General features: G+C 38.0%; 2 protein-coding genes across 4 annotated transcripts in view; one reads left to right on the top strand and one right to left on the bottom strand.

The window, feature by feature from the left end:
- Positions 1-14,265, bottom strand: part of ELP4 (elongator acetyltransferase complex subunit 4) — a 149,968-nt gene extending 135,703 nt beyond the window's left edge. For both annotated transcript variants that reach the window (XM_027800991.2, XM_055723034.1), the window contains exons 1-2: positions 14,060-14,265; positions 8,160-8,195 (exon numbers count right to left, since the gene is read on the bottom strand). In XM_027800991.2, coding sequence (XP_027656792.2) covers positions 8,160-8,195; positions 14,060-14,231 — 208 coding nt within the window. In that variant the 5' untranslated portion in view covers positions 14,232-14,265. The remainder of the gene's footprint in view (positions 1-8,159; positions 8,196-14,059) is intronic.
- Positions 14,266-14,308: 43 nt separating this feature from the next.
- The window catches only part of IMMP1L (inner mitochondrial membrane peptidase subunit 1), a 36,526-nt gene continuing 33,421 nt past the window's right edge, over positions 14,309-17,413 (top strand). Inside the window, exon 1 of one of the 2 annotated variants that reach the window (XM_055723035.1) lies at positions 14,309-14,409. The gene's annotated coding sequence lies outside the window, so the exon portion shown is untranslated. The remainder of the gene's footprint in view (positions 14,410-17,413) is intronic. The other variant, XM_055723036.1, reaches the window with a different exon arrangement.

Genomic DNA, 17,413 nt, shown 5'->3' with positions numbered 1-17,413 from the left:
AAGTTAAAGTTCACCTTCTTTACCATCTGAGGCACAGAAACACTGAGTTGTATTTCATATGGACAGGACTTAACTGACATTTAATGGAGTATAAGCCAGTATCCCATTTTGTCCAAGTATTTTATTGTGTATGTGCGTGCGACTATGCAGAGAGTCTTTCTGGATCATCATCTTTGATATTAATTATTCCTTTAGAAAGTAAACAACTTGCTCAGTTCTGTGCCAAACGTAACATGGAAACTCCATAAACTACGGATAACTACAAGAAACCATACTGTGTGTTGATAATTATTTAACTAAACTAAGAGGAAATAAGGCTGCAGTAGTTAAGAATTTTTACTCAAATTTTATGTGAAATGCTTAAATGTTAAAACAAACTACAGAAGTGAAGCAACAGGGAACAGGAATATAAACCCTTTTACTCACCTATCCAAGATTATAATTAATTTTGTTGTTCGTAATTTTGATAGATTTGTTTGTAAATATAAAAAGACTAGAGAGGTTCTTACACTGCCATACCCTTCCAAAACATATTTTGCAAAACAATAAAGAGTTTTCAATTTAGCAAATTAAAACCATTTACATTCAGTGTAAAGGACACATCATTTTAGCATTAGCTTTTCCTTTAGTCTTCTTACATTGATTTTCATAACAGTAAACTTACAGTAAAAATAGGAAATAAAGTATTGGAGAGTGATCTAAATATAAAACACCTCATAGTCTGCTACAGTACTCTAAGGATTAAATGTGTCTCAGAAAGCCTTTACAAACAGTGTATCTTGAATTGTTAAAGTCAATGCATCTGTAAGAATCCCTCAGTTCTTCAATTTGTCAGATAGAGGATGGCTTTTTATTGATTCATTTCTAGGTCACTAAACTTTTGTGGTATTCAAAAGATCTAAAGTGCACCCATATGGGGCTTTTCTGATAGCATCAATTGTACCCTGGCTTCACTAGTTACGTTACTATTCAAAACCATAGGAGTACAGCTTTCTTCTTGTAAATAAACAAACAAATCATTTAGCACAGGTACTTCGGTAGCTCACTGACTGCTTTCATAGATAAATGGAATGAAATACTTTGAAGTATATTTGTTTTCTGATGTTTGAACTTACTATTTTGATGTCTAGAATAAATTCTCAACTAGTATCTTTATTTTTCCAAATTACACCCACATCCAAAAGAACTACCTCCATTCTGTATGTGTAGGAACTAACACTTAAGTGCATTTTAGTCAGCCAAATACTTAAGGCAAGCCTGGACCAAATCTTTATTCTTAGTTTCCATACTAAGGAGCTGTCTCATCAGCAGCTTTCACTGTGAACTCTACTTTTAGCTAATAAGGCACATAAACAAATAAGACTCTTGCAACTGCAGACTCTTTTCTGGGTCCAGTCATACAACAGTCCACAGCTTTTTCTGATTCTTCTTGAACAAAGCATTCTACAGCTAAGTAGCAGGTGAGTAACTGGTGAAGCGTAAAACTATACAAGGAAAAGAGATTATTTACCTAGAAGTTATGCATATTGACTCCAGGACAAAACCTCTTCTGATCCTACAGATAAGGACATAAATAAAGTAGTTTACTGTGATCATTATTCATTAGTCTCTTTCCACAGCAACATGCTTTCACGGCTAAAACAGTCATGAAGAAAAAGCAGTATTGTCAGTATCAGTGCAATGAATTCCAATTTATAACTGCATTGAAAACTAAGGGTAAAGACTAATTCCTATTTATGGCTCTTTTCTCCCCTACACTGTATAGGCTACCAAACACATAAGAGACATTCCCAACACCTTTGTGCATGGACTGTCTGTAGCTACTACTCAGAGAATTCAGTGGGTCATCGAATTAGATGCAAAATTTTAAGGCACTGGAGTTTACCTAGGCCACAGAAAACAAAGAGAGCAGATATGAGTGAGACACCGTAAATATACACTTTATAAAAAATTAAGGACAAAAATCTCATCTGATTATAGAAATTGATATGTAAACATGTGGCCTTAAGGAAAAAATCTCTAGCCATAAGCACTCCCTGCACAGAGCTATTCATGTTCCAAGAGAGGGATGGAGAATAAGAACAACTTAAAGAGGAATAAAAAGTCAAGAACAAAATCCACCACAAAGTAACAAATACGTATAGACCATATTTATAATAGCTAACTTTTAAACATCAGTAAATTAAATGGCATGAAGGTCTTTGAAAAACTCTGGAGGTAATTTTTAGTCTAATTGCTTAAAAGGATGAGAGCTGTAAGAGGAAAAAATAAGACCACAACAATGTAATGTGCAGATAGCTTATTTTTTTTCTCTGTAGAAAGTCTAGACAGGTTGCCCTAAAGCTGCCAAAAGCCCGTCATAGCCTATCAGTATTGATCATTTTTTCACCAGATAGTTCTACAGTATGGTACTGTGACCTAAGGTGTGTCTTTCTGTAGCTATGAAGCACCTCTCTGAATTGCTGCAGGTCATAAGATGCGATTATTTTAATAATGTGAAATTCCATTTAAAAGATAGTTTACTAATGTCCACATTTACTAGGCTTGAGGGGATATACTTTGTGTCACTTGCATTTAATTAGTACATGCCAAAATGGAGTTGTCAAACATATAAGTTACAGTATTTGGCATTTGGCCATACTTCAGGAAGGTGAATTCTGGTAACTTGTATTTTGTAGAACTGTATTTAGCAAATCACTGTTTTGTACTTCTCTGAAGATTATCTTTTTCAGCTTTAAAAAGATGATAAATTCAATTATATTGACAAGTGAAGAGAGCTCTTACCAGTCAGGCTAAATTGCATGTCTAACAAAAATAATGGTAGCTAATTAAAGTAGTTGAAACTGCTTCAAGGCTTAGAATATACAAGTATAGACCTGCTTTTAAGCAGACAACTTTAACTTTTAATAATTGACCTCAGCACCAACAAAACCCCTCCTACTGATAATCTTTAAAACATTTAGCTGTCAATGACCTTGTCAAAACTAGAGCATCTTAAAGGCATGTAAGAATAGGTTCTTACAGGGTACCCATGACAGACGTATTTGAATGTGCTGTTACCTCTCCATGTAGAATGTGTTATACAAACAAGGCATATATTTAAAAAACAAAACAACACCTTCCTGGAAACTCTTCCTGAAGCTGGCAAAACAGGCATACGATGAGTTGAAGTACATCCAAGAGGTGAGGGGGGAAGGAGTATGCTTAATCAACAGCTATACTATTTGTTTGTTTTGAAAAGGGAGATTCTTCTAGAAAGCTAATCTGGAGCAGTTTAAGATGAAACAACAAACAAGTGGTCTCACATTCATACTGAACAAATTGTTTTGATAGTGTTCAAATTTCCTGTCTTGCAAGGCTGCGTGCTTTACCACTTCTTGTAAATCCACTACAGTAAGATCTATAGTAGTTAAAATCCCAAACATTCTTGCTACATGAACAAAATTCATGAAGTTTCAAGTTCCTCTGCTAGCTATGATCTCGCATGAGACTACTGTGTGCCTCAACTCTAATTCTCTAATTCTCATATAAATAAACCACTGCCAGAAGAATATATTATAGAATTAAGTTTAACTGAAAATCATGCTTTTTATTATGAATTAAGTTAAAAAAAATATGCACTTATATTTCAAACAATATTTTACAGTCTTATCAATTAACCTGTGCCATTACTACATTTTTAGAACACAACACTTAAAATAAATATTTTAATTTTTAATATCCTGATTCTACTATTATTTGGTTAAATTAACCAAGATAATGTGTCAAATAATGAAGATGAGCATTTAATTTGCAAAGGGAAGTAAGCTAAAAGTAATGCAATTTATTCTTGCCTTAGAGAATGTTGAAGGGGGAAGAATTTAACCTTTTTATAACACTTGGAGTACAATGCAGAAAGATCTTCCTAGGAGGTTTATCACTGACAGCTTCAATCCTGTATATGAACCTTGCCTAGACTAATCTCATGACAGAATTTTTTTGTATACTGACAGGATATTCTAACAATGCAGTTACAATTCTACCTGCACCGACTTTAGAAATTAGTCTAAAAATGTTTAGATTAATGAGTCATGAATACAGTTCCTACTTTAAGACTTTTTGTATATAATTATATGTTTCAAAATAATATATAGTAAGTCATATTTGGGAAAAAATACTAGGTTTCAAATCTAAAAGAGATTCTCCATTATGTTTCTGTGAAGCTAAGTTTAATATCAGATCACAAATAAACAATGAACATAGGGGATAAGTACATGAAAACCCACCACTGATTATTGCCAGCTATACACTCAGGAGAGGGGAAATAAAAATTCAGGTAAAAATCCTATAATTTTCAAATCATTGAGTCTTGCCATATCTTTCATCAGAACACAAAGCTCAGTGCCTTTGTACTCGCTTCATCTGGTGCCATTAAGGTCAGGTCAAACGGATAGCTAACCATATACTTAACAGTAGCCAAAAGCAGATGTTTAGGAAGAGGTAATAAGAACTGAACAAGCAAACGTGATGCTTTACCCAAGCATTCGCTCAGCCTTCCACCACTTGTAGCTCAAGGAATTCCTTAGCCAATGTGGTATCCACTACCCTAGTAATGCAAATGGCTTTCTCTTTAATCAAGCTGCCCAGTCTCCAGTGAGACTATGGGGTTTATTTTACATCCACAACACTCTATGGTGAAGTATTCCACCTCCTAATTGCATACAGTCTGAAGGACAACTTTCTTTTGTTTAATGACAATTTCCAGCTAGTAGTTTTCTTTGATGCCACCAGTCCATCTACTAGAAGGGGCAATGAATGGGAAGACAAAACAAAATTAATCTAGTTTCCTAATCTCTGATCTGTGTAAAATATGATAGGTTCTAACATTTTTGTTTCTTCTTCATTTGTCCTGACGGTTTCAGTCCTGAATTTGAGAAGACTGCAGTACTTCTCAAAGTGAGTGAGAAAAGTAAGAGATAAAACATCTATCATTCTTCCTGAATTCACAGAAATTAAGCTTAACTGGCACTTTCTGCCTTGAAAAAGGCCATCTACTTTCTCTCCCAGTCCTTACTGTTCAGTCCTCCTCTCACATGTCAGTGAGATGAATCAGGTCACTAAACAGACAGAAAAGTCTTCACCCTAACTGGGTGAGTTTTCCATCAACTTGGGAGAGCTGAGAGTTGAAAAGCACTAGTGCCAGCTCAAGGGACAAGACTGCACAGCCAAGAATGGGGAGAAGGATTTTGACAACTTCTTTCAGCAACAGTGAACTGCTGTATCAATTCAGTTTTCTCAAAAAGTCTGAACTTAAATGGTAGTCATTACACAAATGGTGGCCTATATGGAATTAGGTAATGTCAGTTATTTTTTCTGGCAGGCAGCTATTCAAATTAATTAGTTTGCACCACAACATACACCAATTTACACGCTTTATGTAAAAGTCAAGATTTTCTAAGATTTCTGCACCCTGCAGAAGGGACGCATGCTGGAGCAATTAATGAAGCAGCCCATGAGAAGGACCCACATTAGAGAAGTTCATGGAGGACTGTCTCCCATGGGAGGGACCCCATGCTGGAGCTGGGGAAGAGTGTGAGGAGCCTTCCCCCTGAGGAGGAAGGAGCAGCAGAGACAGAGCATGATGAACTGACTGCAGCCCCATTCCGTGTACCCCTGCATTGCTCAGGGGGAAGAAGGGAGAGAAATTGGGAGTGAAGTTGTGCCGGGGAAGAAGGGAGGGGTGGGGGGAAGGTGTTTTAAATTTTGGTTTTATTTTTTATTATCCCGTCTGATTTGATTGGCAATAAATTAAATTAATTTCCCTGAGCCGAGTCTGTTGTGCTTGTGACAGTAATTGCTGAGTGATCTCTCCCTGTCCTTATTTCGATTCACAAGCCTTTTGTGATATTTTCTCTCCCCTGTCCAGCTGAGGAGGAGTGATGGAGCAGCTCGGTGGGCACCTGGTGCCCAGCCAAGGTCACCCACCACATTCCTTGTTTTCTTTTGAACTATAGTTCAATGCCCGCAATTCAGTGACTCCTCTAACAGTATTCAATAGAAACTGTATTTGTATTTTCTAATATTCCAGTTCTTTCCTTCACAGTCTCCTAGCATTTGCCATAAACAGTAGTAGTCCTAACACTTCATCAGCAAGCTCTTAAAATACTCTGCAGGCACAATCTATTTGAAATCACCCAAATCACCCAGGCATATACTAGTCTGCTTTTTTTCCCAGGCAAAGCTGAAATCTAGTCACTGTTCTCAATTACAACAGTCATGAGATTTCAGCGCGCTCCTTCTGGGGGAAAGTTCACACAAAAATTCTTAAATTTTCCCCTTTCACAACATGAGCTATGATTAACTTTTCCACTTTGTGAAGTAACCAGCCAGCCCTTCTCTTGGGCTTCTCAACTACTGAGGTACTCAAGAAAAATCTATATTACTCTTGATAATTCTTGCTAGTTGTATCTTACCTTGTACCTGAGTTTTTCAGATTTTGTCTCTACACTCCCATTTTACAACTTTGCACTGATCCTTAACAATCTGTGAGGCATTCAAAAGCTCAGGATTTAGCCAAAACGGTGCCTTACTACAGTTTCAATCTTTTGCAATAAGAAACTGTTTTTTTAATCTGTAATAATGCCTTTTTTACTTTTATCTTCCAGATTTTATCTCCCAGTTTCAAATATATTGACCGTTATCGTCCCGTAACCCACTGTTTTAACTTAGAATAATGGATTAATTTTAAGGCTTTAAAGCAGGTTTTTTAACACTTAATATGTAGGCACTCAGACATTGCTTGTTGTACAAGAAGTAGCTTTTCAATGTGATACATGTTTTCGTAACTCCTACAAATAAGGAAATTGACGTAGTTTACCTCTTATTCAGTGGGAGAAAACAATCACACAACCTTCTAGACACCAACAGTTAGAGAAATTGCAGTGACTGGAAAGCTAAGAGCTAGATCTGTTGTCCCTAGGTTTCTAGTTCTCTGTTCCAGCAACTTGGTATCAAAAAGTAGCATTCAAATTGTTATACTATTTAAGATGTGAACCCAGATTACAGATAGAGATGTTTTCCACATAATTACAGGTGTTTCTCTAAAAACATTTCATTCTTTTCCTGTAGTATCAGTTCTTTTTGCTAGGAAAGTAACAAGCTTGAAAGTTTCTCATAAGAACCACTAATCTGATAAACAATTAAAATAGGAAAAAGAGTCACATTTCTATCACCATTCAGCCCTTGCATAATTTTGAACTAGTTTTTTATTCTTAGAAGCTCAAGATTGATGAACTGATGTGACAAATCAGATTGTATCTCCTTCAGTCTCTCTTCTGCAATAACAATTTATGCGTTATTTTTTATAACACATACGTAATTTTACTTATGTGCTAAAACTGTAAGCACTTACAAGACTAACTTAAAAGAAGTTACTCTTCCCTCACAATTGAGATTTTGGCTGCCATGCTTAAACTGAGATGTCTGGGAAATGTTTCTTGTCTCCAAGTTCAGTACATACCCTGAAGGGTATGAAAAGAAGATGCATGTGTACAATAGTTCTCTTCCCCTTTGCTACACTTGAAATAGAGAGGAAAGCTGGGCATCTCAGCTGCAATGGAGACATGGTACCAGCCAGTTTCAATGTAGTCTGCAAAGGGAATTCTGCTGTAACTATTTAATCATGTCAGCATGCCTCATCCACATCCTGACAGAAGCAGGCTTCCATCAGCTTTCTCTTAGTTGATTTTGGCAACCAAAAGATTAAGAGTCTATATTTTACGCCTTCCTCATAAAGCCAAATTTAAAAAGAAACATCATTGTGATGATAAACAGTCTGAATCTTAAAAGAAATCAGTTTGATAAATCTAAAATAATTTGAAAATTTTCTTTAAAATCCCTGAAATTTGCTAAATGCCCTGCTTTCAAACAGAATTCTATGGTATTCTTCTTGGGGACTCAAACCTGTCTAAAACATAAGGTTTTGATCCAGCTCCAGTAATTCTTGAAATAGACAATAGTCCACACTCTGAAGGCTACTCAAAGTGAAAGGGCCTAAAAGTTATACTTCCTTAAAGTCTGAGTTTAAAAAACAATGAAAAGACAGGTTATTTGATAAATACATGAATATTAGCAAAATATATCATATTAGAGCTTTAAGTATCTATATATTCTATACTAACCAATAAGAAGAAGGGTTCCAACAGCTACGCCTCCACCTGGATACAAAACAAAATGAAGAATAAAGTACATTTTAATACTATGTTAGAGAACAATTAAGTTTTCTTAGTTTATAAGTCAAAGAAAGGTGATAACGGGGAATTTAAAAATATAAAAGTGAACAACATTTTAATTACCTTTGCAATACTTCCTACAATTCTCTATTATGAAATAATTACACATTACATGTAATTATATATTACACATTACAATTACTTTCACAATATACTGTACTATCATCATTGTGGTAAAAAGACCCTGCAGAGCTCTACGCAACTACGCTCAAGTACTACCGTAATGATGTATGGTCTGAGCCAGTGAATTTTTACTTAGATGACTCAAGTGAGTAAACATTCTCCAAATTAAATCCGTATTAATCATTACCAAGTGATATTGCCTTGGACCAAGAACAATGTATATAAAGTGACCTACTAAGAGGCCAGCAAATTACCACCCAAGTCAATGAGTCAAAATCCTGGTTTCACTGTTTTTTATCTTATTACTGAAAACAGACACGGCAATAAGACAGGTAGGATTTCACCCAATGAAACCTGGACTGACAGATCATAAACATCATAACACACAACTGAAAAAAAAAAACCCAAACTACTTAAGTATTTTATAGTATGTCTTGGACATAACACCAACTCTATGAATGCAGTTGATTGAAATATTTGTTCAAAAATAAAAATACATTTTGACAGATTTATACATGGCCCCTATTATTTTTCTTTCTTTTTGCTTAAACAATTATAGTCAATGCTTATGTTCCAATCAAGATGACTGACTGAATAATAGACAGAAGAGAATACTCCCAATAAGTTTTGTTACATAGAATCTTATCCCATTGACCTCAACAGTGTGGAGGACCAGAAAAAAAAAATAAAATCTATGAACTCCCATCCTGACTGCTTTCTTTCATCCTAGAAGAGACAACAAACATAATTATGTAACAGTGGTTTAAATGGTTGCCCCAAGGAATTTTTACAGAGACAGTAAAGACGATTTCATATTTTATTTTAGGTAGAGAGCAAACTGGTTTGTAATCTGAATTCCAAAACTGAAAATAGTGGAATAACTTGAAATCAGACTACAAATATTTTGTTGAACAATCATATAAGACTGTGGCAGGAAAGCCAAAAATTTCTGGAAGTGTTCAGATGGACATATGTAACTAGCCTATTGCAGTGTTTTGCATGAAGTAAGATTCAGTATGTCTTCTGTAATTACATACTGCTTTAAAAGTGAGTTAGGAGCAAACTGAATCACATCAGCACAATATCCAAAGTTCTTGATAACAGAAGTAAATTCTGGACTGCATGCCAAATTACTTTAGTGAACAGGATAACTCAGTCTATCAATTTAAGACCTCATTAAACTTCATTTCAAATTGATTCCAATAGGGATTGGATCAACTTCTTAATCTTTGGTGATGCTGGTGGGACTACAAATGTCTGTAGCATCTGTAATGTCGATACATACCAAGAAGGAAGAGAAAAAGCAAATTTCTCTCCCATAGGCCAAAAAGTGCTAACATTGTTTCTTAATTACACCTGAATTAAAACCACAACAGAATCACTTTGTCATCGTGTCATGATGTACCCAATTTGAGCAGCACATCACAGTGTAAATGTTTAGTCAGCTACTAATTTCATAGTTATAATTCAACACATCACACATTTTTTAAGCTATGCTCCTGAGTCATGAGGTACAAATGCCTCAATATTTACAGCATGCTTATCAAATAATCAAGCATTTCCTAGATATTAAAAAAAACCCCAACTATAAGGGCTGTTTAGCAGAAATGTAGAATCACTCATGAAACCCACATGTTCTAATTTACCAGCCTTTGTTTCATTTTATTTGTTTGGGAGATAAACGCAAATGAATCCAAAAGATGTATTATGGAGGAAAGGAGAAAAAAAGACCAAAATCAGAAATAATACTGATGGTTGATACAAAGTATGCTTCCAGTGAACACTGCAATTGTTCAGGGAGACAGAATGCACGGGATACTGAAAACAGTTATTTAAAACTAGCATGTTCTATACAACACATAGAAAAAAAGCTTAAAATTATGAGATTTTACCAAATCATAGCTTGACATAGAAAATATGATCAAAACAGCCATAAGGCAATAAATACTTAAAATACTTAAAATACAAGCTCACTTGTAGCCACCACTGTCTCTTCTGCTTTTAAATTGCTTGCACAAGAAAGAATTTGTTTATCAAACAGTATGTCAGAGCAGTCAAAATTCTCACAAGCTATATTTTCAGATCATCGATTGTACTGTCTCTTTCTACAAGCCAGATTTGTAACATATCTGCACATACCCTGGTAACTAAAGGCAAACTCAGGTCAGAGGATTGGCTTTACATTATCAGATGTATGAACAGTTTGAACAAGTGTATTCTAGTAGATGGAATGCAAAACTATTGCAGTTACCATGGTTACATATTCATATAACAATGAGCAACGATAATAGTAAATTAAGCAAAAAAACAGATGACAGGAGAAAGTAGCGGGAATGCTAATAAAATTAAAAGGAAGAAGTAAAATCTTCAAGTTTCCTAAAAAAACTGCTGCAAAGTTGTAATTCTTTCCAATTTTGCTATTTTGATTTTTCTTTGTAAGTATCTAAGGCAGTGGTACATGTAAACAACAAGCAAAACTTGTAACTTTCTACATTGCAACCTAAAAAAAATGAGATTTAAATCCTTACGGATAGAAACACAACAAAACTTTTCAAGTTGAGGAGTGTCACTTGTTTCCAAAGTGTATCTGTGACCTTTCTTCAAGCAGCTTGAAACAAAACATTCAATGACAAGCATGTGATGGTTATATTACACAATAGTTACAGCTCATTACAGAGAACTGCTTTGGCACAAATCAGTTGTGCCCAAATCTATAAACCTTGAAAGTAAACTTGAATATAAAGCCTGGAGATGTAAAGAGTGCCTTAATGGTAGCACTGCCTTTGAAATCCAGCACTACCCTACCACTTCTTTTTGAAAGGAATTGCATTTATTGAGAAGAGCTAGCTATCAGCAATAAGGTAACAAATCAGCCAGGATCTGTAGGGTAAAAGAAATTCCTCCATGTATCCTCTGCCTTTTCCTCTCTTCAAAAGCTTCTAATTAGACCTGTGTCTAAGAACACCACGCTTTCCCTTACTCATGCTTATTCATAAGCTGTACCTTCATATTTGGTGAATAATGGTGTGTCTGGGCTGCAGCTTCTGGACAAGGCAAACTTAAATCCAAGCCCAAAGCAAAAGATCTAGAAGACTGCCTGGTGACCTTTATGAAAGACACCAGGCTATACCAGTTTATAGTAACTTCCATTGGGAATTTATACAAAAAGAATTGTTCTCAGTCCCTGATGAAAATAAAATTAAATATTTTATACAGTCCATTATTTAACTGTTAGTGGGCAAGATGGAAGAAAAAAAGTAACAGTGTTCTTTAAGAAACACATCAACAGCATTCTGCAAGACGTTTATGAAGCATTTCCACACACACCCAAAAAGGTCACAAAGGAGACCAAGTACAGTACTACAGTCACCAGCATAGTGGGCTGCATCAATAGAAGGTCAGTCAGTTGGTCAAAGAATGTGACTACTCCCCTTTACTCAGCTCTCATTATATCACATTTGGAATACAATGCCCAGTTTTGGGCCCCTCAGTACAAGAAATAAGTAAACTTAAGTGAGTCCCATGGAAAGGAACAGAGATGGGGCAAATGACCCGAGAGGAATGGCTGAAGGAATTGGGCTTGTTTAACCTGGAGAAGAGAGGAAGACCTAATAGCAGTAGGCCAGTACCTAAGAGAAGCTACAGAGAAGACAGCTGAGCTCTTTGCTGAGGCACATAGTGGGAAGGCAAGAAACAACAGGCATAAATTGAAACAGGAAAAGTTCCAAGTGGATATAAGGAAAAAATTTCCTACAAAGATAATTAAGCATTGGACTGGGCTGTCCAGAGAAGCTATGAAATCTCTGCCATTGCAGATTTTCAAGACTCAACTGGACAAAGCCCTGAGCAATCAGCTCTGAATTCAGTGCTGAGCCTGCTTTCAGGCTGCAGTAGATAAATCCTGAGGTCCCTTCCCAGCCTCCAAAATCAATGACTCTGTACATATCCACCTAGCTGGGTGGTTTGTCTCCATCAATGCCTAATACCTGGTATCAATGGAAATTTTATTGTAGCACGGCATGTTTTGCATGAGTCTTTCCTGGCCTACCCACTCAGCCTCCAGAAATCAGTGATTTAAGGGCTAGGACATTACTGAAGATTTAACATAGGAATAGAGTTTTCCAGTTTTTCAGATACTACAACTCAAAAAACATCTGAAAAGTATTTTCAAAAATTGCTTTTCCTAAGGTTGAAGAACTTGATGTTCACGCATAAAACTTGTTAAGGTCAGGAAATTACTAAATATTTAAAAGACAAGGAAAAGGTACTTCAGAAGGGATCCTGGGTTCACTGGAAGAAGTGTTTTCTGTTTCCATACAAACCGCTAATTATGTTAGCAAGTGCCTGGACGTTTAGGAGACTGCCAGCATGGGAGCTGTCTACATCTTCTGACCCATGCTATGCAAAATCCACTGTTTATAAAAGGGAATATGAAGAACAACTGGACTATTCAATGCAAATCCTGTATCTATGCAATTAAATAACTTCACAAATTACACTCAATTAATTAAATACTTATCTCTTAAGGAGGAAGAGCTTACTTCACAAGGACGCCAATCCCTGATGAAAGTGCAAGTGTTCCCTACCAAACACACGCACACACAAGATACAAAAGTGTGATTCCCCTTAAGATACACAGGCTGCAAAAACTTCTTTATAAAATGGATACAATTTTTATATTTATCATTACATAGAATATCCTTAGAAAGAAAAGCAGTATATTCCTATAATTCATGTCCTCCTCCAAGTATGAATGAACAAAGTCTTCCTCACCTAGAAGCAGTCCCATCTATGTATCCTGAAGGTGTACTGCAACTGTATCAGTAGGTAGTAAAAGGATCCTGCAGCCTCAGTGCATACAGATGAAACATGTCGTTTATACTAGTGAAATGAACTAGCTCCCAATCCAAGTAAACTGCGTTGGTTCATGCTATAAATTACAACATGGCAACAGTGACAAGAGATCAGTCCAAAGAACTATCTAGTACCTTGACACTGACAGCAGGCAAAAGCAGATTCACGGACAGCAAGAACAGCATCACACCAGTATAACTGACCTAAACAGGGCATTTCTAGTGACGTAGCTGTGGCGAGCAAGACAGGAAAGACACGCTGAGAATCCAGTCTTACGGTCAAAGGCATCCTAAAAATTACCACACCGAAGAACCAGAAGTACAACACATTCAACTACGAGCTAATTCAGCGAGCATGCCTTTCAAACCCGAAAACTTCAGACCCCTCACTGTGACAGTTGGGAGTATGACAGGCACGTGCTACTAAGGAAATTTACAAAGCAGCCTTCCAGTCTAGAAAGGTGGCTTAAACCAATGTAAACGAGTGGTCAACGGCAACCCCCTCCCAAGCGGGCTCCCAAGCGGGCGCGCCGGCCTGGGCCGCCTCCCTTCTCCTCAGCGCGGCGGGAAGGGGGCTCAAGGCGGGAAAGGGGCCCTCTGCCCCTTCCCATTTCCCCCCCCATCCTCCCCCCAATCCCAGGAACTGTGAGGAGGAAGGAAAAGCCTGCGGGAGCAGCTGCGGAGTGACTGAAGGTAAATGACAGGCAGGGCCTGGCAAAGGAGAGGGCAGTCGGGCTGGGTGGGGGGATGGGAGGGGATGGGGTGGGGGCGCTGCAACCGGGTCCCGGGTCCCAGGTCCCGCTCCCCACCAACCTAGCACACAGTCCAGGGAGGGGAGCCCGCTGGAGAGCAGCAGCTGCCCGTGGCGAACGGAGGGCCGAGTGCCCGCGACAGCGGCCAGGCGGCTGCCGGCCGCAGCCTTCCGCTGGAAGCTGGTGGCCCCGCGGCCCCGCGCCGCCCCGCCGGCCGCCGGGACTGCCGCCATCTCGGCTGCCTGTCGCTTGACAGGAGCGAGGGGACGCCGGGAAGAATCAAACCCTTTCCTCTCCACCAATGGGAGAGCGGCACGGGAAACGCGCTGTCCAATGGTAGAACGCGTTGTTTCCACGTCCCGAGCTAAAGGGGTGGGGGAAAGGCTGGGGCGCCTGGCTGCGAGCAGGCAGGTGAGTGTGGCGGGGCCGGGCGGAGGGCGCGGGGTGCCGCTTCGGTGGGGGGGTCCCGGAGCCGCGGCCGAGCGGGGCCGGTGACGGGAGGCCGCGTCTCGGCCCGCCCTGGCGTGGGGCCGGCTTGAGGAGGCGTGGGTAGCGCCGTGCCGGTGGCTGGGCCGCGCCGGCCGTGCCGCGGCGGGGGAGCCCCCTTTCTCCACCCCCCCCCCCCCCCCCCCCGCATGCCCGAGGTGTCAGTGAGGCTGGAAGCACTGGGAGCCGTGAGGGGAGCGGCTGCCCGGCCCGTGCACCCCCGTTACCTCGCCAGTTTCTGCCGTACTGACAACATCGCCCCTTCGAGAAACGCTTTTGTTGTGTGTGAGCCCAAGAGGAAAAAGTATTTGTAAAACGTTTTTTCTTTTTTATTTTTTTTTCTTCTGACGGTATTTAAGTAACTGTATGTAACATAGCCTGTACGTATGCTTGGAGTCTCTCTATTGTTTGTAAATAGCCCCTGTTCTGTAATAAATGTATAATTCAAGACTTCACATGGAAGCAAGGTCTTGTGTCAGTATGATGGCTCTGGGCCGTGCTGTAAGCAGGAAAAGTTGCTTTACATGAGAAATGTAATTTCTGGGCTTCATCAGCGTTTATTGTTTAATCAGTTGCTAGTACCACAGAAGATTATTTTGTATATTTTGGAAGGTTAGCACGTTTTTTTCTCTTTAGTAGCAATTTATAGATTGTAGCTTGTGGCCTTTTACAAAGTAGCAAACAACTGCCTAAACTGAGTGTATGTAAAAATTGCTGAGATATCTGAACTTGACAGTTCCTTTTCAGTTCTTGTTGTATGCAAATACATTAAATGTTTGTTATCTTAATGAAAAACTTCAGTGTGCTTGCTTTGTAAATCAATGCTTTATGTTACAGTACTCTGAATTCAAGAGCAATGCCTATAAGCATATAGAATAGCACTATCACAAGTATTTATTTTTAATCTACTGGTGCATCCCAAGCTACTTGAAGACATGTAGCAGCATGTACTAAGAAATTGTTATAATTCCCCACTCTCAATTTTAATTTTAACAAATTATTTTTGCTATTGCCATAAGCCATGGTTTTTGAGCACCTGTGGTTGTTGATCCTGTCTTTTTTTTTTTGAGGAAAAAATAATCCTTGTATTAAATACGAACAGCAAGAAAGAGCAACAGTGTTAAGAATCCTGAACCTGAAAGTTTTTCCTTCGTATCAAATTCATAGTCAGTAGCATAAAGTTTCAGTATTATGTCCTCCTAGCTGGTGAAATAGCATTCATTTTGCTGTTGGCCAAACTTCTTAACATGTTAAGCAGTGGACAGCTTAAGATCTTTATCATGAGTATCAAGAGGTTGTCTTAATGTTTTGTATTTGCTGCTGAACTGTAAAATATTCAATAATAAATACTTAATTTCAAATGTAGATTCTTGTTCAGTGAAGGTTAGAAGCATTTGTCTTTAGAGGAAAAAATCAAAGGACACATTTAAAAAATGGCAAGAAATATACCTATTAAATGTCACTTCTGTAGGATCTGACTAATGAGCTGTGAATATTTGGAATAGGGAAGACTTTAACAGAATACAGGCATAAAGTGTAATTGACGATTCCTTTGAAAGAGTTCCAAGAATCTGTTATTGTCAGTGGGGTCCTACCACCTAACTTCAGCCTAGTAGAGTGAGGAAGCTGAAACTTACAAGAGTTCTTCACTTCTAAAACATCACAGCAGCTCTTCAGTTTCTTACTGTACTGTCATTCTGCAGTCCAGATAACTAAGTATTTCAGGTATGAGTGCTTGCAGATGTGTGTAATACTTAAAAATTGCAGTACATCTATTGGAGAACTTTTGTAATAGAATGCTTGTAATGCGGTGAGGGTATCTTTGGTAAAGTCACCACTTACCTATCAGGAGAAAAAAAATCAAATTATATATGGCATGCACTTCATCTCAGTGATTATTTTTTTCCACATTCCAAGCAGCAAACTTTCTTTTGTTACTTCAGTGAATACAAAGTATTTCCTTGCTTTTTTTTTAATAAAATATCTAATTTGCGTTAACTTTACAGAATAAGTGTAAACATACACCCAGGGCTGAGCCCTTTCTTCCTTCTGTTTCTCATTCCTACTTCTCTGACATGTAGTTTTAATTCTTTTTCATTTTGGAGCCCACATAACAAAAGTATTTTGCAATTGGGAATACTTGTGCTGTGGTCCTACCATTTTTAGAATGTCTTGCATGAAGTGCAAGTTTGTTGAAATCTCAGTGTCTCCTGAGCTGATATAATAGGTCAGTGTTGTTAAAAGAGGAAACTTCACTTCCTTTTCCTCTTCTACTTCCAGTCCAACAAACACTGGTGCTTGTCAGATCCTTTCTTGAGCTGGTTCAGCTCACTAATCTGACTTGGAACTATCTATTGACTTTATTGATAGTTTAATTTTGTGTCATACTGCTGAGGTGATGCAATAAGGAAAAGGGCATATGCACACAATGGAGAGGGGGCAGTTGTACCTTCTACCTCTTGTTGACTGTGAACCTCACAGCTATTTCAGAATTTCCTGTATTTTTAAATAAAGTGTTATTTTTGTTACAAATTTTGTGAGTTGGCATTCTTTGAAATAGAGAGAAACTGCCTTTTACACTGTAACTTGTAACAGGAGAGTGTTTCAGGTATTACAAAAATATAGATAAGTACAAATAGTTTTTCAGCGTAAGGATTGAATGTTAAGAAGTATTGCAGTAGTTCTGGTTGTTCATTTTTCCCCTGTCACATTTTATGATGGGTACTGTTAAAGTCTTACTGACTTAGAGAACAGGTGGAAATAAGCTATTTTTCAAAGATTTATTTTTTAAAAAAAATGTTATTTAATACAATAAAGCTTTACAACTGAATATGTGCTTATGAAAGCACCACTTTCAACATCTGACTTTAGCTGTGTTTCATATCAGACAAATAAAGAAGAAACTAATTTTATGGAAATGTCTAAGTCA

Source organism: Falco cherrug, chromosome 10 (assembly GCF_023634085.1).
Source record: "Falco cherrug isolate bFalChe1 chromosome 10, bFalChe1.pri, whole genome shotgun sequence".
In the NCBI taxonomy this organism is placed as follows: Eukaryota; Metazoa; Chordata; class Aves; order Falconiformes; family Falconidae; genus Falco; species Falco cherrug.
Note: the sequence above shows the minus strand (reverse complement) of the source record. Positions and strands in the feature narration are given on the sequence as shown.